This window comes from Balaenoptera borealis (genome assembly GCF_965194805.1).
Source record: "Balaenoptera borealis genome assembly, chromosome: 12".
Taxonomy (NCBI): domain Eukaryota; kingdom Metazoa; phylum Chordata; class Mammalia; order Artiodactyla; family Balaenopteridae; genus Balaenoptera; species Balaenoptera borealis.
In genome coordinates, this window is record NC_138869.1 from 45,802,110 (window position 1) to 45,830,000 (window position 27,891).

Here is a 27,891-nt window from a genome sequence, read left to right on the forward strand (position 1 = left end):
TTTTTTTCAAACAACCAGCTTTGGCTTTGTACGATATGAAGGGTGCTTACAAACCCCCTGTTCCAAAATATCTCCACTTCCAACTTGTCACACTACAGGAAATCCCAGGTATTTGTATCATTTCTGATTTCATTCTAAACTGTAAGCTTCTTGTAGATAGAGTCTGTTACGTTCATACCATATAATCCAGCATCTATCATAGCGCCTGGCATATGTCATTGGTCATTAAGGGCTGTTGCATTGAGTCAGATAAGCTCTTCTTTAAAATGTAAGTACCCAATTTCTAAATGTCAAAAAAATAAGACCATAAGACATAGTGAAAAGCAGAATGGGTTGACCAGACTAAAGTGCTCTTAAAAATCCATAAGAAAAACAGTGTTATCCCAAGTAGAAAAATGAATAAAATCCATAAACACTTTAAAAATAAGAAACAGAAGTGGACAGTAAACATGCAAAAGCATATGTATCCCTCTCTAGATATCAAAAGAATACAAAACAAAACAACCATATTAATATTTTCAACTATCTTCACTTTTGTGTTTAGAGACACAAATTGATTTAACTACCTAAAATAGGGTACATTTTGAGACTGCACCCTCACCCCTATTATTCTTCCTGTCCCAAACTAGGAAGTGGGAAACTATTTCTCCAGTTCTCCTCCTCAGAATACAAGGTCATAAAGCCTGGGTTCCAGTCTTGGCCCTCCTTGCTGCTTCCTGGCTTTATAACACTGAGAAGGTCATTTTACCAGTCTGAACCTGTCTCCTCTTCTGTAAAATGGAAATGGTCACGTCTTAAGAGAGAGCGTTGCAGGATTAAGGGAGCAGTTGAGTATAATGTGTTAGCATAGTGCCTGGCACATAGTGGATGATGAGAGCTCTCTTATCTGTTTCAGGCAGGTGCTTCATCCGAGTCTCCCATCCTTCTCTGAGGCCCTGCAGCTTCATTTGCCTCTCAATGAAATTTCCAGCTCTTCAATCACTTTTTCTCTTTTGTCTCCTTGGCCTTCTAGTCTCACTATTTCTTTTTTTTTTATATATAAATTTATTTATTTATTTATATTTTATTTTTGGCTGCATTGGGTCTTTGCTGCTGCACACAGGCTTTCTGTAGTTGTGGCATGCGGGGGCTATTCTTTGTTGCGGTGCGCGGGCTTCTCGTTGCGGTGGCTTCTCTTGTTGCGGAGCACGGACTCTAGGCATGCAGGCTTCCGTAGTTGCGGTGCGTGGGCTCACTAGTTGTGGCTCGTGGGCTCTAGAGCGCAGGCTCAGTAGTTGTGGCACACGGGCTTAGTTGTTCTGCGGCATGTGGGATCTTCCTGGACCAGGGCTCGAACCTGTGTCCCCTGCATTGGCAGGCGGATTCTTAACCACTGCACCACCAGGGAAGTCCTAGTCTCACTATTTCTAAAATCTCACTAGCACAGAGGATTAAATCAATTTGACCATGTGTTTTCTTAGCTACTCCCCTCCTATTGGACACTAGGTTATTTCCACTTGCTTGTAAGATACTCTGTAGACCAAACTCCCAGATGATGAAGCTTTCTGCTCTGAGAGTTAATCCTCTGTGTTAGTGGGGATTTGGTCTCCCAGATTCTCAACATTCACTGAAGTCTTGAGATTATTTCATAATTGGATTTACGTGAGAGAGATGTTTGCTCCTTTTGTGTCTTCTCTTTTTGGACTAGTTCCTGGAGACAGCAAGTTTCCTGAAACAATCCTGCCATCAGCGTTTGTACATTTCACGGGAGGAAGAAAAGGAGGGAGCAGAGGAAGAAAGAAAGGAAGGGAGGGACAGAGGGAGAGGAGAGGGAAAGGCAGGTGGGCATAGTAAATGCTTAGTAGATATTTGTTGAATAAATGAAGGAATGACTCTGGGATCATTAGTCCTGTTTTGTAGATGAGGACCCAAGGTTCAGAAAGGTTAAAAAGCTTGCCCAGGAACGTGATATTGGGCCCCACATTTGATCTCAGGTCTTTGAATCCAGTTCCACTGTCTTTCTCCTCTACCTACTGGGACACTGGTCTAGCTTAGTGTTACTCAAATGACAGTCTTCAAGAAGGGAAGGGGCTTATGACATACTGTAAATTAATGTGTCACTTCCTTCAAGAAAGTCTCGCTAAGAAAAAATGCTAACCAAACTAAACAGCATGCTTAGTGACTTCACGTTTTGGCAAAAGTTCCTAATTTCATTATAAATAGTTCGCCGACCAGTAGCTGGACCATGGACCACACTTTTTTGTCTCATGGGTCCTATTGCTCTCTAGCCTAACCACATGGCTTTGAACTCCATGTCTGTATCACTTCAGATGCTCTCAACGTCTAGATGGAGCCCTCAGACATCCCGGAGACCACCACCCCTTTTGAGTATGATCCTCAGAGCTTTCTGTGTGAGAAGAAGACCTTTGTCTTTGCCACCTTCAGCACCACCATCCTGTACTGCCTGGTGTTCTTCCTCAGCATGGTGGGCAACAGCCTGGTGTTGTGGGTCCTGGTGAAGTATGAGAGCCTGGAGTCCCTCACCAACGTCTTCATCCTCAACTTGTGTCTCTCAGACCTGGTGTTCTCCTGCTTGTTGCCCGTGTGGATCTTGGGGTACCACTGGGGCTGGTTGCTGGGAGACTTCTTTTGCAAGCTCCTCAACATGATCTTCTCCATCAGCCTCTACAGCAGCATCTCCTTCCTGACCGTCATGACCGTCCATCGCTACCTGTCCGTGGTGAGTCCCATCTCATCCCTGCGTGTCCACACCCTCCAGTGCCGCGTGCTGGTGACCATAGCTGTGTGGGCAGCCAGCATCCTGGCCTCCATCCCCGATGCCATCTTCCACAAGGTGTTCCCTTCGGGCTGTGATTATTCAGAACTCGAGTGGTTCCTAGCCTCAGTCTACCAGCACAACATCATCTTCCTTCTCTCTTTGGGGATTATCCTGTTCTGCTACGTGGAGATTCTCAGGACCCTGTTCCGCTCGCGGTCCAAACGGCGCCACCGGACAGTCAGGCTCATCTTCACCATTGTGGTGGCATACTTCCTCAGCTGGGCTCCCTACAACCTGATCCTGTTTCTGCAGACACTGTTGAAACTTGGGGTCATTCAGAGCTGTGAGGTCAGCCAGCAGCTGGATTATGCCCTGCTCATCTGCCGCAACGTTGCCTTCTCCCACTGCTGCTTCAACCCGGTGCTCTACGTCTTTGTCGGGGTCAAGTTCCGCAGACACCTCAAAAGTCTGCTCCGGCACTTCTGGCTCTGCCGGCAACAGGCACCTGGCCTTCCCTCGTCACCTCACCCCCCAGGTGCCTTCACCTATGATGGCACCTCCTTCTATTGAAAGGGAGTTTGGTGGGGCAGGTGGAGGTAGACAGAGGAGCTGGAGGAGGTGGAGCTGAAGGAGAAGTAGGGCAGGAAGGAGCATAGGAGGCACAGCACTGGGAAACGCTACCACTGCAGCAATGGGAGTGAAAGAAGTACATTACATCAAGGGGTCCTATATGCCCCCTCTTCTGCGGAAAATTTCCCCATCTGGAAATTTTATATTGCCATCCAGAAAAACGTTTCTTAGATTTTGAGAAAATCTTTTAGCATTTATTCCTTCATTCAGACATAGATTTCTTATCCTTGCTTAGTTCAGAAGGCTCTAAAATATGAAAGCATTCCCTGAAAGGAGCATCCCTCAAGACTTTATGAGGGTCTGAAATTCAATTGTGCAAATGTAGGCTGCTGGCAAGACGGTCTCTCCCCTCCCTAATTGCAGGACTGTCCCAGCTGATTTTGGAGGGGGTTGGCTCTGGATGACTGCTGGATGGGGCTGTCTGCAGAACAAAAGTAATCACATCCTCAAATAAGCTTAGTCAGAAGGAAATCTGGATTCTAAAAACCCACAGCTGGACTCGAGACGTGTTCTGTGTCATAGTTCCAGTTTCTAGCACGTGAACTGGCACTTGCATATTTAGTCTATAAATCTTAAGAATGAACGCGATAAGCGCCATCTTCTGTCGGCGTTTATTTGGAGGATATAAAAATGAATGAGATGCAGATGCTACCCTCCAGGTGCCAACAGTCCAGCTCTGAAGGCCCAGATAACTATACACCCACCTTGATGAAGGCATCCAGAGTGAAGATTCCTCCAGCATCTCCTCCTCTCCAGGTGGATATTGAGCTGACATTTCCGATTCATCATGTTCCACCTAAAATGTCCTCCCCCTCCTGGCTGATGGTCCCAGCTTCCCCCCAAAACCAAGTTATCTTTGAGCCCTGCATTTCCTTTCCCTCCACTCCCACTCCCACGGCCAAGTCCTGTTGATGTTACCTTCCCAGTGTCTCTCACATGCCTCACATATTTGGGCTTCGTCCCCAAACCGCCTCACTTCCCCTGCATCTTCCTGCTGCTCATCTCTTTCCCCACCAAGCGTCCTCTGCATTGACATCAGGGTGCTTCAGAACCCTCAGTGGCTCCATGTTACATGCAAATAAAGCCCAAACACCTTAGGCTTTATTTGCATGTAAATAAAGGCCCCTACAATCTGGTGCCAACTAACTTTTCCATTCTTTCTAATTTTATTCCAACATAAGCCCCCACCCCCCAAGCAGCCTGGGATCCAGCCACAAAAGACCACGGGTCCTTTCCCAGATACCCTTCTCCCAGTCTCCTCTGGGCCTTTTGTCACGCTGGGCCTTCTACTCCCTAACCTACAAGCCCCAGCTGAAATGCCAGCTCCTTCAGGAAGGTGTCCACAATCTGTAAATCAGAAGAGCACTCTCTGGGTTGCCACGGCGCTCGGCTTGTTCTCTCTAAAGTAGTATTTGGCACTCTCCAACATGTCGTAGTTACACCCATGGATGTCCTATCTCCCTGCCCCATCACACCGCAAACTGCCAGAGGGCAGGAACCTGGTCTTGCACCCTGCCAAGCATGGGCCCTGGTGTTCTATCACTGTGTACTGAGTGGGAGAAAAGAATGATAGCTGTCATTATTCTTACAATTTGTGCTCTTTGTAAGAGCCATGCCCATGTGACACATTCTACCTTGTTTGCCCAGGCTGCTGCTTTATAAATATTAACCTTTCTTTGCTAGTCTCCACTCTCAGAGCACGTTGCTTATCTCTCTCTGTGGCATTGGCTAAACTTGCCCTTGCTTTTTAGTTAGTGGTACACATGCCTGTCTCTTACACTGTCCCAGAGCTTCACATCCAAGGACGTAGATAAAAACCACCCTCTGAGCTTCCCCATACCCCACAGACCTGGTCTCAATCTGTGAACCTGATTCAGCTCTGGAGAGGGATCTTTGGAAAAGCTCCCCATGTGATTCTGACATGCACCCCAGTTAGGAATATTTGGCTGCAAAGCCTTGAAAATGGGAATTCCAGAGTCTTCCACAGTCCCTTGAGCAGGACTTTGCACTCAGCAGGCACTCAATACATGCTTGTTGAATAAAGTAGCTACTAATATAGCCCTCACCTGGAGCCTAGAGAGCTTGTAAAGCTTTTTCCCCTTCACTTCCAGCTGCAATTGATCAATGATCTATTTGCCCCTGGGCAGCCAGCCTTGAAGGAGTTTGACCTGACTGGGGAAGAGTGAGGGTCTAGTTTTAAGCATTAGGCCTGTAGCACCTGTTGGAGAGGGCTGGGTAGTGCACCCGTGAAGGGATAAAACTCCCGTGGACTTATATAGCCAGTTGGTGGGGCCATCACTCCCCACAGAAGAAAGGAACAGCAAAAGGAAAGACAGTTATGGGGTCAGAGCTAAGCCTATGAGCTTCTGGTCAGGCTAATCATTCTGCACTCCTTCAAACTGATATTATTAAAATTTTATTCAACTTTTGTTCAGAGGGCGGGCTGAGCCCAGGGAGCAGAAGAGCAGAGGGCTCCACTGACACACCCACTTCGCCAAACCAAAGCAGGTTTTGAGCCCACTCTTCTTAGAAGGCAGGTTTGGGGAGCTTGTATCACTGCAGAGCATGCATGCCCTTTGAGAGCCTCACTCCACCGTCTCCTCGCCCCATCCCATTCCTTCACGTCCCAAGATACTTACCTAAGTATTCTTTTCAACACATACAGCTGTATCCCTGGGAGCACTTCATCAGTACAATCACATTTGTCTCTTTGCATTTCTAGTGATGTTTTGGCATCCCTAGTAGACTAGCTCCCAGGGTAATCTTTTTAATCCAGAGTCTTCTCCTAATCTAGCTCCTTGGGAATCCAAGGGAAGAGGCGCAGAGAAGGAGGGGTATGAATGGGAAGATGGAGGGGCATCCTTCCTACCAGAAAGGGAACCTGGGCAGGACTGCTGCAGGAAGCAACACACAAGCTGCACCCCAGTGACCACACTCCACATTCGCTGACCACACTCTTCATGGACCACAGCCTCCTGCTTTCCCCTCCCGCTACCCACTGAAACCACTGCTCAACCTCAACTGGACCATTGTGGGCCTATCCCTCCTACTCCAGTCAAAAAAAGGCGCCCTGGACCCAGTGCTGCAGACCTCCTACCACTCCTGGAGCATAAAAAATCCACAGCAGCTCTGAGAGAAGATCCTCTTCACAGCATTTCCACCTCCACACTCTCGGACAAAATCAGCAAGAGAGAAACCTTGCTGATCTCTAAATAGGAACATGCCTCCAAGCCTGGGGCAGCCCCAGACCTCAGATGACCCAAGCCAGAGTGGAAGTTCCTTGAGGGCACAAACCCCATGTTGCATGTCTAGAACCTCCCTCAGTGCCCAGCAATGTTTGTGGTTGGTTGAGTAAGTGGATAGGAGACCATCTTTTTGGCTCTTTGCTACTTCTGTTTCTTCTTCTCACACTTGCTTATGTCTTCCGGTCAACACCAGGCACCACACCAACGGGCTTCCCATGAACTCTTCTCTTGGGCCCACCAGCCCAGACAGTGCCTGGTTTGCTGAACTCACGGCTTTCATTTGTGAAACCTGCCTGTGACGGGACAAATATGAATTACTCTTAAAATCATCTCATAAAAACAGAAAGCATCACTGTATCATATATGCAAATAAAAGATTAGCATGTACTGACTTACCTCAGGCTGGTTATGTTCCCCTCATTTCTACCCAAGAGCATTCTTTAGGATTCTCAAAAGTTCTCTGCTTATGAAGGATCTGGGTTAAGATCTTGGGTGAAAGGAGTGATACAGAAGGAGGACTGGAGATAAAGTATCAAACAAGCCCTGTGTGGGTCAGGATGGTAGGAAATTGGCTCCACTCAGGCCTTAGGTGAAATTTTCCAGGAGGCCAAGTCTGTCTCCAAGCTCCTAGCCTCAGCTTTCTGTCCCTATCTGTCCCCTGGTCTGGCACCCATGTTTTCTGTCTTCAAGTCCAAGGTTTTCTCTGTCTCATGACCCATGGTGCCTGAACAAGTACCTTCCGAAGATTAACCCTCCAGCCAGAAGGAGTGATAACCACTTCCTGCTGGGAATTTCAGGCATTCTGAAAACTTGGTAGGATGTATTTGGCAGGTTTGCAGGGGATTTTGGTAAGGGAAAGAAAGTTATCCTAAATCCTCACCAAGTTATTCCGAATACAGAGCTCCCCTCTCTACCTTGGGGTCAGCCCAGATTTTAGGTGTAGGGTTGTTGCAATCCCCCCACATCCCACACCCCTATCCCCTCCACAAAAGAGTGTGGCTAGAAGGACCAAAGGATGACAAAGGTGGCCTGGCTCCTTGACTTTATCATTTCAGAAAATCAGCCTTGGGAACTTCCCTGGTGGCACAGTGGTTAAGACTCCACACTCCCAATGCAGGGGGACTGGCTTCAATCCCTGGCCAGGGAACTGGATCCCACATGCATGCCGCAACTAAGAGTTTGCATGCTGCAACTAAGGAGCCCTTGAGCCGCAACTAAGGAGCCCACCTGCCGCAACTAGGACCTGGCACAACCAGATAAATTAATTTTTTTAAAAACTTACTAAAAGAAAAAAGAAAATCAGCCTTGAGCATCACCCACAGTTAGAGAGAAGACATGGGCAACAGATGGCACATGGAATTGGATGGTTGCAGGGAGTAGAGACGAGGGTGGGGCTGAGGGAGGGATATGTAGACCTCCAGGAGGTCCCTGGCCACTTTTGTAGAGGGCCTGTTCCGGGCTCTGTGCAAAGGCTGTGGGAGGGCCACGTTGGGGGGAGTGAGACCACAAAGCCCCACTCTCAAGTTGGCCAGCCTCTGGTCATTCCTGTGTGGGGAAAGATTTCCATAGGATTACTTCCTTCCCAGGGAACCTTGGCCCTTTTTCCAGGTGACCTGGATGAACCCTCTTGACTGAGAGAGAACGACCTGGCTTGATTGTCCACACAACTGGGAACGAACACCTTAAATGTGTCATTAAAATTATTCCAAGGCACTTTGCAGTGAACTGTGGGAGTCTGGGGAAGGAAGTACCCACCTGTGTCTGTTCCCTTGGCAGGGGAACTCAGTTTCAGGGGGACTGCATTTCAGGAGGAATGACTTCCCTTTGCCATCTCCTTCCTCCTCTTCCCTTTTCCTTTCATTGTTTCCATCCTGACAGGAAGGATGGAAATCACTTCTCCCCAGCCCCCACAAATTGACTATTCCAGTCATCTAACTCACTGCCTTCTCTACACCTAACTCAGAAAAGATGGCTAATGAGATGACGTAGCCTAAATCTATTTCCTTTCCCGAATTATTCTACCAGGTAACTCCCCTCTTTGTGCATTTGTAATGTTTGGGCCATGGTTCCTGACTGGACACCAACGGCCAAGTCCTGTGAGGTAGAAAGGTGTTTTGGAGCCCAGTTCATAGGCTGAAGTACTCCAGGTACTGTTGCTCTCCTCTCTTGTGACCATTCATTACTGATGAGTGCATTTTGTTCTATTGAGTGCAGCCTCAGAGTGCTTCACAACTTATAAATAGAAAATGTAACTTAGAAATTGGGCAGAGAGTAGGGAGAAGTTAGGGGTGGTAGTTCATTCATTAACACATAGTTTTTGAGCAGTGATTTTAAGCAGGTCCCTGTGTTAAGTAGCAAGGGGGATGAAAAGATAGACCATTAGGCCCAAAAATATATAATGCTTTTTATTTAGCCCAATATATTAAAACATTATTTCAACATGGAATCAATATAAAAATGTTAATGAGCTATTTTACATTCTTTTGGAACTCAGGTGTGTTTTGCACTTACAGCACATGTACAATTCAACTCAAACTAGTCACGTTTCAAGTTCTCAAAAGCCACACGTGTACAGCACTGCTTTCAGGATCCCAGACATACGATTTGTGGACACACATGCTCCCAGGGATTGCAAGGGTTAATTTAAAGCCGGCCGACCCCTTGGAACCCCTGGCAGTTTTGAGCATCAGCTCTGCGGAGCATGCCGGGAGTTGTAGTCCGCACTCGGCTGTCCGTGGGGTCCGATGGGAGTTGTAGACAGAGGCCCTGTGTAGCATGCTGGAAGTTGTAGTCTGCGCCAGCCTGTGGCGGGGTCTGCGTATCATGGCCGCCTACGCCGCGCTCTCGTACTCTTCCGCTTGGCCGCAGAAAGTTTCGGTTCTGTCCCACCGGGGACCCACGAGCGCGTAAGTGCTGCGGGTGGCCGGCCGGACTCAGGGGGCACCTCTAGTTGCTGTCGCCTCTGGAGCGGAGAACTTCCCTCCAGGCGCGGCTTGTCACCTGTTGCCCTGACCGCCTCCGCCCTTATGCCGGGTCTCCCACAGACTCCGCCGGAGCCCTTGCCCATGCCCTTGCCCTTGCCCAGCGGGCCTAGGAAGCACCTAGGGCCGGTGAATCTGACCCTGGAACCCAGGCTGCCTCTGGTAATCAGTTAGAAAGACAGACAGTCCCCCTCCCCCCCCCCCACCTCCGCCCAAACACCAGTTCCAAGACACCCGACGGCCAAGGAGCCCACATGTGTGGTCTCAGAACAAGTCTTGGAGTCTTTAAGCACAGGAGGGACAGGCCCCCGAGTTTCTGCTTGCATTGTCCAAAAAGCCGATGACCTGAAGAGGCGTACTTCCTGGCTCAGCTGGGCCGGGACAGCCCAGACCTTAACTTTGCAAAACTCCAAGACCTAACTTTGCCCGGGTCTCTCCCTTCTCGTAAGGGGACGGTTTGTTCATCCTGGGCCGTCCCCAGGCCATGGCCCATTCTCTTTAACCACTGAGCACATCCTCTTGTGCTCTGGTGCAGGGTTTCGAGATAGCCCCCAGGTGATTGTTCCTGAAACACCTGTGGATTTTTGGATTGTGGTGTGGCTGCACCGGACTTCGGCTAGAGTCCGTGATATGAAGAACCTAGGCTGGAGGGTGTAAGGGGAGGGCTGAATTTTACTTTTCCTAAGAAAAGCATGTGTGGTTGACACCTTAACCACGTGGCTCCCAGATAGTGCACTTGTGTCATCTGATGCCCCTTGTCACTCTTCACAGTTCCATCCGCTACCCACCTCCAGAACAAAATAGAGCACTCTTTGAAACTACCGGTGTTGGCCACAGCCTCTCTGCCCCTCTGCCTGTCTTACCACAGCAGTTTCCTTTCCCAACAGAGAAATGGGTCAGGGGCTCTTTGAGGGCAGAGGATCAGGCGTTAATCTGCTCACTGCTCTCCTGCCACTTCCAGCCTTGTGGTGCTCTGTAGCCAGCTTAACTCCCCTGCCATCTGCCTAATGCGGGCTGCTGGGTATTGTAGCCGGGGAAGAGCTGTCACGCTGAGGTTCTGCTTTCAGTGGCTCCCACCCTCTGAAGTGGGCCCATGTTGAGTAGGTTCCACTTGACCCTCCCTCCCATGAGAGCTACTGTTCACAAATTATTGAATGCCCTGTACCAGTTATGAGCCATTATTATTAATCACCCTGGAAATCAGAGTTAATTGTCTCAGTGATGGGACGTGGCCTTCTTTGATGAAAAGAATGTGAAAAGGCTTTAGGAAAAAGATTTTCTGTTTCTGTTAAAAGTGTTCTTTGCGTAATGCTTCATTTAGTTTTTAATTTGGGAAAACAAACATACAGAATCATTGAAAGAATTGTATAGTGAACATATAACCACCTGTTAGATTCTACAGTTAATATTTTACTCCAGTTATTTTTGTGTTGCTTTAGAGTCGATCCTCTAGCTGCTCTTTGGATGGTCTTTGCTCCTTGCGGCTGGTTTTTGGGACACCAGCATGGGTTCAGGAGCCACGCTTTTAACCTGGTCCTTCTGGGATGGGATGGCCCCCACAGATGTTTGTGACAAGAGGAACCACCCAAAACAGCACAAGATCAGAGCAGTTGGTAACTTTGTCCCATGTTGGTCACTGAGGCTGTGGGCTGCTGCCTCTGGAACATACAATAGGCACTCAAGAATGGCAGTCCCCCTCTTCCCTTTAGGGGAGAGGCTTGGCTAATGGGTAACCTGCATTTTCTGGTGATTGCAAGGACAGCTTTGGTGACTCAGAACCAGAGTGTCTTTAAACCTGAGGCAGAGGAAGCATATTGTGTTGCTGTGGTGTCATGGTGAAAATCACTGATAGGAACTCAAAAGTCTGGAGCCACATTCACTGGAGCCAGCCCAGGCAGCAGAGCAGGTAAGATTCATTAACCAGAGGCCGCCTGTGAGCAGAGATGATTCGGGTTTGGCCTTGTGAACATCTCTTCACCTAGTGGATGGATGTCATTGTGTTGCTCAAAAGATAAACAATATTTCCTATTTGTGATCTCAATGCCAGATTTTTTTTAAGCTCTTGATTGGTTTAATAGCCTCTGTTTGAACAGCTAAATCAATCAGTAGGGTGGGTTTTGAACTGCTTCCGTGGGTCTCTGTTTATCATGCTGTTTTTAGATGTGTTACTATACTGCCCCCATAAGAGCTTCGGCCTCAGAGTGCATGGGCTCCTGGCTTTTAGAAGGTGAGGATGACAGAACTGTGCTGATTTGGGCAGGAGGTGTTTCTCCCTCTTCCTCACTTTGGAGCCAGTCAGCCTGGTGGTTTTAGTGGCCGCCAGTGGTCCTTCCTGTTCTCTGTGGCATTTGAAAGAAATCAGGTGCCTGTTTCTAGTTGGGGTCAGATCCTCTTTGCAGGGATGAAGATGTGCGTGTCAGTGTGTTTCCGAGGACAGACTTAAGGAGAGTCTGTGGTCTGGGTGTAGTCCTGTGGCAGTGTGGCTAGTTTCAGAGCCCAAGGGCAGGTCTGGCTAACCATCTCAGGAGCCTGGGGTACCGAGTTACCTGAAAACCGAGTTAGGGGAGCACTTGGAGTCCAGAAGAAAAACCTGAAGGGAAAAAGCATTCCAAGCAAGCCATTAGTCTGCAGAGGGCTAGGCCGAGAGTAGAATCCCTGTAAGAGGTCCAGGGTGGGCTGGCAACTGAACCAGAGGTGGTGGCTTAATGTGGAGCTGGAAGAAACTGTAGCCCCAGGTACTTTTTCCAGGGCATCTACAGCCTGGGTCAGCAGCGGGGCTTAGAAGCCTCAGCCAAAGTTAACCACCGAGAATGTCTGTTCTTCTCCTTGCGCACCTCCTCCATGGAGGAAGGTAAAGGGTAACCTCTCTACACTGTATCTGAAAACACACACACACGCACACATGCACACACACACACACACACACACACACACACACACACACACACACACACACACACACACACACACACAGAGAGTAGGAAGAGGTCAAATAACTTCCCCAGGACAGATATGTTAAAATTGCCTCAAAATACTTTGAACTAAATGTACGATGGGTCTCCCCCAATCATGGCATAATCTTTATCGCATTATTTGTTACATGATAGGGAATGGAAATTTCACAAGATGAGTCTGATTCTGCATTCTGAATAGGGTCCAGCTTAGCAGGACTCAGCTGTGATTGAGAGAAGAGAAGACACTTTGCTTGCCCATTGCTTCCTGGATGTTTTCTCTGGGCTTTCCAGTGGCAAGACCTCCGCCCTGCACCCCCAAATATGGATATATGGCTCCTTCCTGAGCAACTGCCCACCTTCCTAAAAAAGATAGCTTTCTCCAAGCCCAGAAGCAACACCTCACAACCACAAGTTCCTCTTGACCCTGCTCTACTGGGTCAGCAGACTGGAATCAGGGCCAGTTTTGTGTATGTTCCAGGGGGAGTGACCAAGAGACCTGGAATTGTTGGTGGGAGGGAGGGGGCCAAGAGAAGGTTCAAGAAGTGATGGCAAAGTCTCAAGTCTTCATTCCCTTTAAGAAAGAGAAGATGACAAGCAAGGAGTGTTTGGGTGAGATGACCCAGGCCTGCAGTTGGTCAGCCCTTTAATTATAGGTCTTTAATTATAATTGTCTCCTAATGAGCCTTTGTTCACGTGTGCTGAAATGTTGGCCTCTGAGCTGGCCTCTGACAAACTCTTGAGCACTCTCCTAGGCACCATCTAGAAGCCCTGGTGAGGGCAGTCTGCCTGACCACTGGCCGTTTTAGCACTGAGCCCCAGGACCTCCAGGCCTTCAAAGCTGCAGGTACCAGCCAAGTGCCCCCTTTCCATAGGTGGTAACTAGATAGATGCTGTTGGGTGTGCTGAACCAGGCCAAGGCAATGGACTCTTCGGAAAGGCTTTCTGCTTTTGACTGGTCTGAACTGTCCTTGTTAACATTCTTTCCCAGTCAGGGTGGAATTGACAACTTGTATGCCCCACCTTGTTCGGGAGTCGGGGAGGAGCCAACTGTATGGTGCCCTCTCTGGGTCATGTCTTAGCTATTGTGTTGGGAGCAATTATGACAAATTTGGCAGGCAGGGCAGGGTTGTCTTCTATGCCCCAGACTTCCTCCTCCCATTCTGAGCCTTCTTTCCTTATGTGGCTACTCCAATGCTATCGTCAACTGAAAAAAAATGCACAACATGAGAGTCATGAGTTAAGTTTTATTAAGGGGGGGAACGTCAGTATCATATATGATTTTAGTGAAGGAGGGTACGTGCAGTCAAGCACACATTTTGGCAAGGCTTGCCGCTAGTCACAAGGAGCAGATGTCACTGTTAATGATTTTAGTGCTTTTCTGTATATGAGAAGATGGAAGAATTTAGGCTCGTAAAATCTTCTCCTGAAAATATCGAACTATCTGAAGGCCTATTCTGCCAGTTTTTCCTAGAGCACAGAGTGCTTCATTCCTGATCTCCACCCTGAACTCCTTTCAGGATGTCTTGAAGGTCAATGACTGCAGTGGCTTAATCCTTGTAGAGGCAGATGGCAAGTGCCAATTTCAGCTGGCACTGTGTTTCTCCTGCCACAGCCAGTTTGGGGGCAACATCATGAGTATTAGTCATTTGTACCATAGTGTAAAGAAGTTTACATGAGTCAGTGTCTTTGTATCTTAATTTGGGACTGAACTGCTGTCTCCGTTGTTTAAGGCATTTAGGGCATCTAAGGCAGGTATGGGAGGAATTTGGAGGTCAGGGAAGATCCTTTACCTCTAAAATAATACATAGGCTGTGACGAGGAACCCAGGCAACAGTACCAGGTAATAAATAAGAATTTTTAAAAATGCGTTTAGTCCCTTTTCCTCTTTACCAGAAGATTGGATGTTTTCAGACATTCTGGATAAGCTTAAACATCATTTTGAGTTGTTGACAAGAGAATCCAGTGTTCCCCAAAATTTTATAAAATGAAGTTCTCTGGTATTTGAAAGAGCTTGCCAGAGACAGTGATGGAGGGGTTCACAATGTCATGCAACAAGGACCCTGGGTTGATGGAGGTGATTTGCACGTTGGGGGCCTTGCAAGGCGCTGGAGTCCTGGAGCCCATGGCGGTGTGGATAGAAGCAATCTCTGAGTGTCTCGTGAGTTAGGAGAGCAGTTTGCCAATGGGCTGTAGAGGTCAGGATCGTACTGGTTCATGCCAGAAGTCTGTGATTCCTGTAATATAATAGGAAATATATATTTGGTCTCTTTCCCTGGTTCCTGGCACAGAGCTTCCAAAACTCTTGGAATTTCCTGAGTAATAGGAGTGTCTTTTGTTATTCATAGCAAAACCCTTTCAACCATAAGCATAACCATATGCTAATAAGATGACTCTTCATGGGCCCCTGGATAGATAGCTTCTGCCTGAGGGCTGGTTGCCAGAGGACTTTCAGCCCCACCCTTAGACCCCTCTGGGGAGTGGAGAGGGGCTGAAGGTGGAGTAAATGGCCAGTGGCCAGTGATTTAATCCGTCATGCCTATGTAATGAAACCTCCTTAAAAACCTCAAATGACAGGATTCTGAGAAATACTGTGCTGATGAACACACTGAAGTGCTGGAGGGCGCAGAGCCCTGAGGGTATGGAAGCTCCCACCCCACCCCCCTTATCTTTGCATCTCTTCCATTTCACTGTTGCTGAGTTGTGTCCTTTAAAATAAACCGGTTATACTAAAATGTTACCCCAAGTTTTGTGAGCTGTTCTAGCAAATTATAGAACCTGAGATGGGGATTGTGGGAACCCCAGTTTATAGCTGGTTGGTCAGAAGTACAGGTAGTGACAGGTACTGGGACCTGTGACTGGTGTCTGAAGCCGGGGCAGTCTTGTGGACTGAGCCTTTAACCTGTGCGGTCTGCACTGACTTCAGGTAGTTAGAGTTAGAATTGAATTGAGGGACTTCCCTGGTGGTCCAATGGTTAGGGCTCCGCGCTTTCACTGCCGAGGGCACGGGTTCAATCCCTGGTCGGGGAACTAAGATCCCGCAAGCCCTGTGGCATGGCCAAAAAGAAAAAGAATTGAATTGAATTGCAGGACACCCATTGGTGTCAGCTGGATATCGGTGTGGGGAAAAAAGCCACACGTTTGGTGTCAGAAGTGTTATGAGTAAAAAATATCTCATCCCTAAACCAAAGGGCAAGCTTATCTAGAGACACAAGGAAGTTGACCAAGGGGTGGAGAGAGACTGTGCCCCATTCTGTGTCTTTTGAAGTTTAATAATAACCTCAGGCCCAGGAAAAGGGAGGCCAGAATGCGAAGAGTCATTCTTTAAAGTCCATGAAAATAGCATTCCTGTGGTGACCATTTGCTTCCTGAAACCCTGTGAGGTGGTGACCCACAGCCATGGTGGGTCACTGTGTAGTCACTGTGACCTACAGGCCCAGCAGCGGTTTCTCAGGGCTCATTATCTTGGTGGTGAGGCAGAGGCTCTTTGGAAAATCAACTTGTGTAACCAGTGGTTGGGCACAGCTCACCCCGTGACCTGGGAACTTGGCCTCAGCGGAGGGAGGCACTCCGAGGCTCAGGCGGAGAAGGCCTCCTGGGCTCGGGCTGACACTTGCGGCTTCACCAAAGTGCCAAGAAGTCTTGAAGGAGCATGTTTCTGTCTGTTCAGGCTCGTCATTCCAAGATGCCAGTTTGGTTTACAGACGCTGTTGCCCTTGTGCCAGGCTCCAAAGAGGGCTGGTTTCTAGGAAATCCAGCTGGTCGTATAGTTCATGCGTTGTCCCAGCCAGAGCCTGGATGACATAACTAAGAATCTGTTGTCATTAATGCTTCCTTTCCAGGCTCCGCCCTCTCTGTCATTTGCGGGTCTCAGCCTAGTTTTAAGTAAGTATACACAGAGACCCAGTGAACTCACGGGGTTTAGGTCATCTTCCTTCAAGATTATTTCTTCCCGAAGGTACAAAGCTCTCTGTTGACCATAGTCAAATAAGGGGAGTGCAGGTAGAGAAACAGCCTCTACACCTGCCGTGCCCTCCACCCTGGCGCCCTTTCCTCCTCAGGTCTCTTCGATGACCTCCTATTCATCACCCAACTCAGTTGCCATTACTGAGAGTGTCCACCATCCTCTCCCTTCCCCCAGCAGAATGAAAGTTCCCTTCCTCAGGTCCCATTGCATCTTGCTAAATTCATACCGATGCTGCTCTTTGGTTTGTTGAGATAAGATGTACAGTATGTGAGTTTTGACAAATATATGTTCGTCAAATATATACAGTCATGTAACCACCACCATAATCACGACACAGAATAGAGTTGCCCACCAAAATTTCTGCATGCTCTCTTGTAGTCCAACCCTCCCTTCCCCCTCAGCTCCTGGCACCCACGGATCTGATTTCTCCCCAGTGTTTTGCCTTTGTAAGAACAGCATGCAGATGGAATCATAAAGTAGGTAGCTTTTCAGTCTGGCTTCTTTCACTCGGCAAACATCATTTGTTGTGTGTATCCCTGGTTCATTCCCTCTCCTTGCTGAGTACCCATAACTTTTTATTCATGTCTCTGCATGGACCTCTTCTGCCATATCCGCATATCTGGATGCTTTTCTGTCTGTCTTCTTGGCGCACAGTCGAGCTCCTCCAGGGCTGGATGGTGCCTGGTTGCCCCAGTAACCCCAGGCTGCACTTGACAGTGTAGTGCCAGGGCAGCTGCGCACTGACAGTGATGATCCTTGATCCTCTCCTCCTCGCTGGGGGAGGAGCCAAGTGTCCGCCCAGGCAGCAGAGCCCCTGCAGAAGTCTGGCCCATCCTGGGCTCCTGCTCTCTAGGGCCCTGGCTGGTCCCTGCTCAGGCTCCGTGTTCAGCAGGTGACCTACAGGGCCGCCCAGGGATGGGCAGGCTGGCTTCTGGTAAATCACACCCACCCTCGGTTTGGTGTCTGTGATGGCAGGGTGCCAGCACTTGCTAGGGACTTTGGTGGAGTCTTTGTGGATGCCCTGACTCTCTGGGGCTCCGTGTCACGAATTACTGGGAGTGTGGTACAGGTATGTACCTGTCTAGTTCTTCCTAGGCTGGAGAAGCCCTCTTTGGGCCTTGTTTTCACTGAGTCACAGCTGCACTGGCTTGTGGGTTAAAAACAGGCCTAGGCATATCTGCACCACGACAGGCCCTCCCCAGGCCTCAGGCTGACCTGAATGCTTGTGTAAATATTTGGAGGAACTTGAGGTTGGCGACCATTTGTCCTCCTGGATCTTCTTGCCTTGTCTCCTGGAGCAGTAAGGCGAAGAGCGTGGTGGGAGAGTGAGGACCAGTTCATGTTTGAAACGCTCAAGGTGGTGGCACATTTGAGAGGCACTGGAGTTCAGGGCAGTTCCTAGGAGCCAGTGGAAGTGGTTAACATTTGCTGTAGTGACAGTGGCTCCGTTGTAGAGCCAAAGGGGTTGAATTCAGACTGACCAGAGTTCACATCACGATTCCCCTCCCTACTGGCCCAGGGCCTTAGACAAGTTACACGGCTTCTCTGTATGCCAGTTTCTCCCTTGTATGTTATCTATCTCCCAGGGCGCTGCTGAGAATTAAAATGAGTTAGTGTGTAAAGCACGTAGCAGGCCCGGTGCACAGCAGGCCCTCGTCTAGGGGTGGCTACTATGGCCACCTCTAGTCTTGCCAAGTGCTTTTGCCAGCAAATGTTATGCCTTTGCATCGGACATCTAAGGAAAGGGTTAGAGGTTCTGAAAGGAGGATACGGTGGTGTCCAAGTGCACGTCCAGACCTCCTTCCGATGCTGCTCGTATCTCCTCCTCTTTGTTGGTCTCCAGCCACCACTGCGTCCTTAAATCACTTCAGCAGCTGCCCAAGTAGCGCTGGTAACTCGGGACTCACCAGCCGTGAGAGGACTGTAACCGAGCTTAAAATAGAGACGGCCCTTGACTGGTCCTGAGGGCTGCGCAGGCCCCTGACGGCCCCTGGTGTCTGCCCTCCCAAGCTGAGCCGGACTCTGGCGGCTGGAGGCTGCAGACCTCCCTGAGAGGCAAGCCAGGCTCTCCTTGGTCCGCAAGCCCTGAGGGTATGTGTCCTCAGCCTCACGCCTCCACCGCTGCCTGGGGAGGGGGTAGGGCCCGGCCTGGGGGAGCCAGCAGATCTGGTGTGGTGGCACTTTAGGCTTAGCAGGTCAGTGAGCGGGGTTGGACTAGTTCTGGCCTTGGTGTAGGGGGATGGGGGGAGCCACTGGAAAGCGTTTTTAAACGTGGAAAGTGCGGCAGGCCTGTCTAAGGGCAGACTAGGAGGGGAGCTCAGAAAGAATAGGTCATGTTATTTAGTTGATCTTGTTTCTTTTGAAGCTCCCAACCAGGTCACTGTGTCTGAATATAAGTGTATCAGAGAATGCCCACAGAGCAAGGCCCACACAGAAAGGTCAAGCCCTTCCCATTGAGGGAAGATGCCCAGACGGGGCGACTTTATGCCCGGAGCAGCGTGCCTCTACTACTGTCTTTAAATTGTGTCCGTGACCGCCTCCTCCACGGCCTCCTTCCTGTGCAGGTGCCACCGCGGAGTCTGACCGCTGCTGAGCGGCCCCAGGCAGGAGACCCACAGCCAGGAAAGGCGGCCCCTGACGGTCACGGTTACCATGGCGTCCGCCAGCGTGGAGAGCCAGCTGCAGAGAATCATCCGTGATTTGCAAGGTGCGGCTTGGCTGAAGGGCACACGCCGGGCTTGGTGTTGGGAGGGCTGTGACGGTGCTCTTGCTGTTGCCAGCTGAAAGTAGCCCTGTGATCTGTGTTGACGCCGGGCTTGGTGTTGGGAGGGCTGTGACGGTGCTCTTGCTGTTGCCAGCTGAAAGTAGCCCTGTGATCTGTGTTGACGCCGGGCTTGGTGTTGGGAGGGCTGTGACGGTGCTCTTGCTGTTGCCAGCTGAAAGTAGCCCTGTGATCTGTGTTGACGCCGGGCTTGGTGTTGGGAGGGCTGTGACGGTGCTCTTGCTGTTGCCAGCTGAAAGTAGCCCTGTGATCTGTGTTGACGCCGGGCTTGGTGTTGGGAGGGCTGTGACGGTGCTCTTGCTGTTGCCAGCTGAAAGTAGCCCTGTGATCTGTGTTGACGCCGGGCTTGGTGTTGGGAGGGCTGTGACGGTGCTCTTGCTGTTGCCAGCTGAAAGTAGCCCTGTGATCTGTGTTGACGCCGGGCTTGGTGTTGGGAGGGCTGTGACGGTGCTCTTGCTGTTGCCAGCTGAAAGTAGCCCTGTGATCTGTGTTGACGCCGAGAGTAATCGGAGCCCTCGGGACACATCATATTGAAATATTTGGGGCTCAGATGTCCGCCCTGTTAAGGCTGGGAGACCTTGCCTGGCCCTCCTCTCAGGCACTGTAAAGGCACTTTGTAAACAAAATCAAATACCCCTTTCTGGGTGTGGGTCTGATTTCTCTGTGTGTGTGTGTGTGTGTGTGTGTGTGTGTGTTTGTGTGTTTGTGTTTTCAAACCACCTGTTAAGTCTTTGAATGGTGAGCCTCTGGGAGATGGTGGAATTGGCTCATTTGCAGAGATATTCTCCCTCCTTCTAAGCAGGAAGACGAGACACCCATCTTTCTTGTTTTGCTCTTCCACCTGGTCCCGGGTGGAACTCACTCCAGTTCTGGGCCTGCTGCCTCCCAGACTTCCCTGAGCTCAACGTTGCCCAATGAGAGAGACTTGTGGGCCTCGGCTCACTGGGCAAAGGCAAGGCAGGCGGGGGTGCGTGTGCAGAGAGCAGGCTCGGGAGGAACGCGCTGTGTTCTGTACTGGCTGTGGAGTCCAGGGCCCAAGTTCACCCTTTCAGGTGACGTCCCAAGGGGAGAATTTTGGCAAGTTTTCTGTCCCTCATGGATCACCAGGGCTTGTAAGCCTCTCTGGAGCACAGCACATTTGCTACAACACAGTCTGAAGCTGACTCCTTCCTCCATGTCATGGGGACCCCAGTGACACTCTCCTGACAGACTCAAGGCGCAGGTTCCTAACTGCTCAGACATGGTGACAACCAGCTGCAGTCGCTCATACCCGGGCCAGTGGAGGCCACAACAGTCTTCACTGTGAAGGCAAATATCGATGAGATAAAAATCACTTTCTCAGGCTTATCTCCTGTTTATGTAGTACTTTGGGCCTTCATGGCATTTCATGTGTGCCAGGCACGAGTCTCACAGATAATAGCTCATTGAGTCCTCACGTTTGGTCCTATGAGGCAGGGACCATTATTATTCCCATTTTGCAGATGTGGAAACAGGCACAGAGAGGTTAAGTGACTTGCCTACAGTCACACATCCAGTCAGGCAGAGCCTGGGTTTGCACACACACCTGGTGCCAGGGTCTGTGCTCTTAACCACACCAGTCTACGTCCAGCTAAAATGTGGGAGATGGCTTTTTTCTTTTTAAATCTATATACACACACACACATGCACACACATACACACAGAAAGTAAAATGACAGTCCCTGCAAATCTGAGATTGCCCCTGGTCTTCAGAGGTTTCTCCACAAAGTAAGCCATCTTCTCTCTGTTTTAGTCTCTGGATCTCAAGGATGACTCTGGGACCCAGAGGTCGTTATTGGAGGGAAGGAAGAGGAAGGGAGGAGCCCATGGCAGAGCTCCTGATCCAGGGAGGAAGACAGGCATCAGAATTTGTTCAGTTGCCCTTTCCCACCCCATGTGCTATCCTCGTCTGTCATGCCCCACATCCCAAGGCCATCTCAATGTCCTATACCCAGGCCTCAGAGCACTTTGGTGGGAATTTTTAAAAGGCACCACACTTTCTCAAGACCCTTTCTTTTCATCTGTTGGTAATTATCAGAGATTAGAGCTGGAAATTTCATATTGCACGTCCAAGGCTCCTTCTTTCAAAATTTCAGGAGTTCCCAGGTCAGGTTATGAGCTTTACCCCAGCCTGAGGGTGGGGGAGGAAGGCTGTGTGTCTTTCCTGGTCCCTGGCTGCTGGCTCTCAGTGCTGCCACAGCAGACACTTCTAGTAGGGCACACCAGACCACAATCACTTGTTGTGAGACTCAGTCCCAAGAACATGTCTTTGCCATTTGCTGACCTTTGCCTGAGGGCTCAGTGTTGATTAACTTTTTTAGCAGCTCAGGCTCAGCTTCAGTCCTGGCAGGTCTGCTTTCTAACCATGGTGTTTGAGAGCAGTGGCTAGGGGTTCCTTTTCTTTCAAGAATTGTCAGAGGAGATAGCTTTGTGCAGCATGTCCCAACCATCTCGGCTGGGGACATTTTTCTCAGTGTCTAAATCAAACCCAACTTCTGACAGTCCCTCTGTCCCACGGCAGGGCTGTGAGTGAGAGTCAAAGGGGTTTTTCCTCTTTTTCAACACTGGGAGGTAAATCGTCCTAGAAGTTAAGAGGTGAGCTCTGGGGTCAGAGAGCCCTTGAGAAAACCAGGGTTCTCATTTCAGCTCTGCTGTTTGCCACCTGTGATCTTTGGCTGTGACCTCTCCGTGAGTTCCTCATCTGTAAAGTGGGGATGATAATGCCAGCCTTCGTCAATTCTACCGTGCACTTACTTTTTTTTCACATTTTAACAGCTCTGAAATTGGGATCATCTTAAAATCAGTTGCATCTTAGATTTGTTGAAATAAAGCAATTCCTTCCTCACAATGCTCTATTGAATGAGAAAGACATGCAGAGGCCTGGTGCCTAACCAGTACTCAGTTAGCAGAAGCAGGTGGTCATGTCATGTCAATGTCATTCTTGGCATTGTCATCATGACCTCTGTTTGCATATTCTGGGTCCGCTGGAAACCTGGACTTAACCTGTACCGAGCAGTGGGGTTATAGTGAAGAACAAGAAACATGGCTGGAATAGAAGATAAAGCTCTCAGGAAGTCAGTATTAGGGGACTGCTGTATGCTTTATCCACACAGCAGACATTTTTGACGGAATAGTACTCGCAAATGATAAGGCCTACACGGTGGGCCTACAGGGATGACCAAGAAATGTGCCCAGTCAGTGAGCTGTTGTAAAGTACCTGTGGGCTCTCAGGACATCCTAGCGCCTTCTGACTTGGAGTTCCAGCCCATGGATGTTTATGTAGCACTCCACATGTGCACAGCGCTTTGCTATCGTGGGCCACTTCCTCCTGCTGCTCCCCAGGGCCATCCCGCTGCTCTCTCTGAGGCCAGTCTGCAACTGGTTACATGCTCCTGTTTGTTGTCTTAAAGATGCTGTGACAGAACTAAGCAGAGAATTTAAGGAAGCAGGGGAACCCGTCACAGATGACAGCACCAGCTTGCATAAGTTTTCTTATAAACTTGAGTATCTCCTTCAAGTAAGTGACTCCTGTCATGTGTTGATTTCTGCTCTATTGTCTCTTGTCTCCCTCTTGGCTTCTTCGTCAACATTCGGGATGCAGCTCCGAAAACTCAGTGCAGCCATTGAGGCCTCCTGGTTAGACTGAAGGTCACAGCCGTCCCCAGCCTCCAAGTGTGATCCTCTGGGGAATCAGAATGTTGCCCCTCAGGATGGTTTTGGGAATCGAGAACATTCTTCAGAGATGTAGGTCATCTTAATGCAGGTCACAAGGTCTCTCTGTATAGCAGGGATCTTAACTTTGGGGGAGTCACATAACCGTTTGGCAGTCCGGTGAAAGCTATGGAATCTCTCCCCAAACATATGCATACACACGCAATCACACATTTTCCAGGAGTGTGCGGACCCTCTGAAGATTATCCAGAGGCCCCTGTTCTAGAGCCTCGCTCCTCAAAGTGTGGTCCATAGGCCAGCAGCATCGGCATCACCTGGGAGCAGGTTAGAAGTGCACTCTTGGTTCCCACCTTGACCTGCTGAATCAGGATCTCTGAGGTCAGCTCAGGAAGTTTTCTTTTAACATGTTTACAGTGTAATGCTTATATCTGCTTGGTTCAAGAAGCACAGATCTAGAGAACTCTGCAGATGTGGAAAAATACAGGCAACTACAATAGGCAGGAAGGAAATGGACCAATATGATAACAGAAGTTATCTTAGGGTGATGGTGTAGGCATTATAATTTTTTCTTTTCGTTTTTTTTTTTTTTTTACCCAGTTGTCCTAACGATGTATGCACATCTTTTATAATCAAAAAAAATGCTATAGAACATTACGTTATAGGAAGATATCCTCTATCATTTAGAACACCATAAGTTTGCAATGTCATCTCCCACCAACGTGTATAGGATGAGAGCCCACTGGAGGAGGTGTCTCAGTGTGTTGGAGGCTCACTTTTCACATGCCTTTTTTTTTTTTTTTTTTAATTTTTATTAGAGTATAGTTGCTTTACAATGTTGTGTCAGTTTCTGCTGTACAGCAAAGTGAATCAGCTGTATGTATACATATATCCCCTCTTTTTTGGTCACATGCCTTTTCAACTGGTTCTCTTGTTTTACATTGTGAAAGTATTAATGGGGCTTTTTTTTTTCTTAGCGCATTTTGGTTTTGGATTTGAAATGACTCATGGCTGACATTTATTTGGATTTATTCTATGTATATTAAAACAGTATTGAAGCTTGAGTTGAGTAACGGATAGAATGTCACTAACACATTTCCCTATATCAAGACGTCGTCAACACTCTTCATGTTGCCCTTAAAACTTTTCATTTGCGTTTCTTTACCATGTCTTAATAGCACCGTTGGTGTCTTCCACCCAACTCTGTGCACAGAGGTCCCTTTGGGCGCCTATTATTCCTGAATCTCACTAGTAGTATGACCTTGAGCTAGTTACTTAACCTCTCCTAGCCTCAGTTTCCTCACCTGTAAACTGAGGACGAAAACCCCCTCATTCACCCGTAAGTAAAAATAATGCCAATAAAGGGCCTCGCCCAGTGCCAGGCAACTAAGAAGCTGTTATTATTCTTCGTTTAAATGGTGGGATAAACAGCAGTGGGTTTGGACGTCCTCACTCTCCTTTCCCTGCCCAGTTCGATCAGAAAGAGAAGGCCACCCTCCTGGGCAACAAGAAGGACTACTGGGATTACTTCTGTGCCTGCCTGGCCAAGGTGAAAGGAGCCAATGACGGGATCCGATTCGTCAAGTCTATTTCAGAGGTAAGCAGAGCAACCAAGGACGTCACCCCTTTCCCTTGCCTGCCTTAAACCTCTCTCGCAGAGACCTTAGCTGCAAACAGCCAAGTGAGGAAGTGAGGGTTTACGTGTAGGAAAGAAGTAAAGAAATCCAGTCCAGGTATGTGCAGTGCCCACTGAGAGCTCCGGGAAGCCACCTATGTGAGCGTTTACCAAGCCGAGGAATGGCTCAGTCATGACTGTATTAGACCCGAACCGAAACGTAACCTAACAGGGTGGGCTGCTCACATTGTGGTCTGCTCATGGTGCCCCTGAGAGGTGTACAGCATAGGACACCTTTACCTTTTTTAAAAGAATCGGTTTCTTAGATGAAATTCTTAGAGTTTGCTAGGCTACTTTCCCTATGATTTGCCCAGGAAACTTGGATTTGAAATGAAGAGAGTGATGTGGGATCTTGAGAGACAACTAAGCAGCTTCCCACATTAAGTTCTGAGCCCCTCAAGAGCAGAATGCCATGGCTTTGCTGTTTTACAAAACTCCAGATCAACAACAACACGCATACTCTGTCTCTCTGTCTCTCTGTCTCACACACACACACACACACACACACACACACACACACACACACACACACACATACACACACACACACACACACATACACACACACACATACACACACACACACATACACACACACACACACACACACACCAGCCTACTCCATCTGGGAGTGAAGAACTTTGTACATTAAGGAGCAAGTAATCCCCTAGATTTGATGCAGGAGGCCTAAAGGGTTTGTATATTTCATCTTTCTTTCCAGTATCTCATGAGTAAGTCTAAGGTCCCTTTGAAGTCGGCAGACATGCTCCTTGGCCGGCCTTCCACAAAGGCCACAGGGTCAGGTGCTCTGGGAAGAACTCCCTGGCTGTGCCAGCTGGAGCCAGGTGGGTTTCTACTTGTAGAGAATGATGGTGTTAGACACGTGGACACTGAGGGCTGGGCATTTTCCACCAGCTGTACCTTCTGACAGCTGAGAAAATGAGGAAAGATCCTGGCTCAGAGGAGTTGGTTTAATGTCCGGGTAGCACAGATAGGTCCTGTGAGATCTTGCCTGGTGGGACACTCAGGTGCATGATTAAGTGTTGTATTGCTTCTCGGTATAGTGCGATGAGTTCTGATTAGATGCTAACAAAAATTAAGAAATTAGATAATGAAAGTGGACCCATGATCTCAAAAAGTTCAAAAACAAAAAAAACCAACAAGGCTATGCAGTATATTCATTTGCAGTATAAGGGAACTATTACTGTTCCCTTTCCCAAAGGATGTTTAAAAAGACCTTTTTTTAAAAAAAAAAAAAAATTATTTATTTATTTATTTTATTTTTGGCTCTGTTGGGTCTTCTTTGCTGTGCGCAGGCTTTCTCTAGTTGCGGCGAGCGGGGACTACTCTTCGTTGCAGTGCGTGGGCTTCTTATTGCGGTGGCTTCTCTTGTTGCGGAGCACGAGCTCTAGGCGTGCGGGCTTCAGTAGTTGTGGCGCACGGGCTTACTTGCTCCACGGCATGTGGAGTCTTCCCAGACCAGGGCTTGAACCCGTGTCCCCTGCATTGGCAGGCGGATTCTTAACCACTGTGCCACCAGGGAAGTCCCTAAAAAGACTTTTTAAAATACCTCCTTTTACATATATAATCAATTCAGTTAATAGGCCTGATTTAAAATGTAGCCTCAACTGTTTGCCTTTAAAAAATTAAATGTTCTAAATGCTGTTACAATGGCCATTTTATTAATAAGGACAAGCCCCGGGACATCCCTGGTGGCACAGTGGTTAAGGATCCACCTGCCACTGCAGCGGACATGGGTTCGAGCCCTGGTCTGAGAAGATCCCGCATGCCGCGGAGCAGCCGAGCCTGTGCGCCACAACGACTGAAGCCCACATGCCTAGAGCCCATGCTCCGCAACAAGAGAAGCCACCACAATGAGAAGCCCACGCACCACAAAGAAGAGTAGCTCCCGCTCTCCTCAACTAGAGAAAGCCGGCGCACAACAACGAAGACCCATCACAGCCAAAAATTAATTAATTAATTAATTAATTAAAAAAAAAAACAAACAAGCCCTTCCCTTGGGAGCTTACAGACATGGGCTGTTATGTGGGGTTCCTTTTAGATTCTGCGGGGCCTATGTGTGGGTGTGCATTTGTATGACCAACACACTTCACTTCAGGATGCCTTGCTCAGCTGTTCTCGGCTGCCTGGGTTTCCTGGTTATCACCACTGAACACTTTGTTCTCACCTCACTTATCAGTGGAAAAGCATTTGGACGTAGGGATGTCATCAAGATTCTCCCCTGGGCACCTGTCTTGATCCACTCCCTGCAGACGTGCCATGGTGGTTTTTATAAAGCCAGGTCAGGCTGCTGCCCACCTTCATTTCCAGACCTCCTGGCTATACCCCAAACCCACAAAACTCACATAGAAAAATGTCTTACAGCCTCTTACATAAATGTCTTATGAGGTTTCACACCTTCTTATTTTTTAAAACTACTTCACATTGTGGTATCATTTCCTTGAGTCAGCAATGAGAAGGCATACAGCTCTGAGCTAAAAGGTGCTGGGTACCAGGATGTTTACAGCATCATGAATGTGCCGGTACTTGAGGTCATACCTCATGTTTCCTGTCTCATTCCAGCACCATGGCTGGCTTCTTAATAGGATGGAGGATTAGGACCATCTTTTGGTCAAACCACTACCGTCCCTTCCCCCAACCACCAAGTTAAACATTTCTGACCTTTGAAGAGGTGAGGAGGGAATGGGTCTTGGCTTACCCTGCTCAGAGCCAGCACCTGACAGAACAGGTGCATGTGGTAGGTTGAGAGGTTTTGAGTTCCTGCCTACTTATCTTGAGCTTCTGGGGCTGAAACATTGGGAGCATGAATCCTAATTTGCCTACAGATCTCAAGTGTCTTCTATAGCTGTACCCTTGGACAGCTTAATAGCCCTTGGTCCATCCTGGCAACTAGGGCCAGAGTCTGTGACCAGCATACCCCACCACCATCACAACAAGCTTCCAGAAACCTCTTTAGAAGCCACGTTTTGGCACTGTGGGGAGAGGTTTTGAAGACAGGCCTGCACCTGGACCCTCCGTCCACCTCAGACTTCCTGAAACAGAACCACACCCATTTTTCATTACTTCAGTGTAACTGGGCCACCTAGAAACACCCCTGCCCTCACCCCCTGGTCACCTTCTGACTAAATGCAGTGAGTTGGTATAGCTGAAAATAAATCCAACCAGGAAAGCATTGACAGATATGTGGATTTTAG

The 27,891-nt window shown here is 48.7% G+C and overlaps 2 protein-coding genes across 3 annotated transcripts in view; both read left to right on the top strand.

Moving 5' to 3' along the window:
• XCR1 (X-C motif chemokine receptor 1) overlaps window positions 1-8,436 on the top strand; it is a 75,468-nt gene extending 67,032 nt beyond the window's left edge. The window contains exon 3 of the mRNA XM_082347452.1: window positions 1,239-8,436. Within this exon, the coding sequence (XP_082203578.1) occupies window positions 2,327-3,328 (1,002 nt within the window). The 5' untranslated portion in view covers window positions 1,239-2,326 and the 3' untranslated portion in view covers window positions 3,329-8,436. The remainder of the gene's footprint in view (window positions 1-1,238) is intronic.
• Window positions 8,437-9,416: 980 nt separating this feature from the next.
• The window catches only part of FYCO1 (FYVE and coiled-coil domain autophagy adaptor 1), an 86,926-nt gene continuing 68,451 nt past the window's right edge, over window positions 9,417-27,891 (top strand). The window contains exons 1-4 of one of the 2 annotated variants that reach the window (XM_082347309.1): window positions 9,417-9,539; window positions 19,097-19,239; window positions 22,743-22,849; window positions 24,473-24,598. In XM_082347309.1, coding sequence (XP_082203435.1) covers window positions 19,185-19,239; window positions 22,743-22,849; window positions 24,473-24,598 — 288 coding nt within the window. In that variant the 5' untranslated portion in view covers window positions 9,417-9,539; window positions 19,097-19,184. Of the gene's footprint in view, window positions 9,540-18,447; window positions 18,624-19,096; window positions 19,240-22,742; window positions 22,850-24,472; window positions 24,599-27,891 lie in introns of those variants that run through there. The other variant, XM_082347310.1, reaches the window with a different exon arrangement.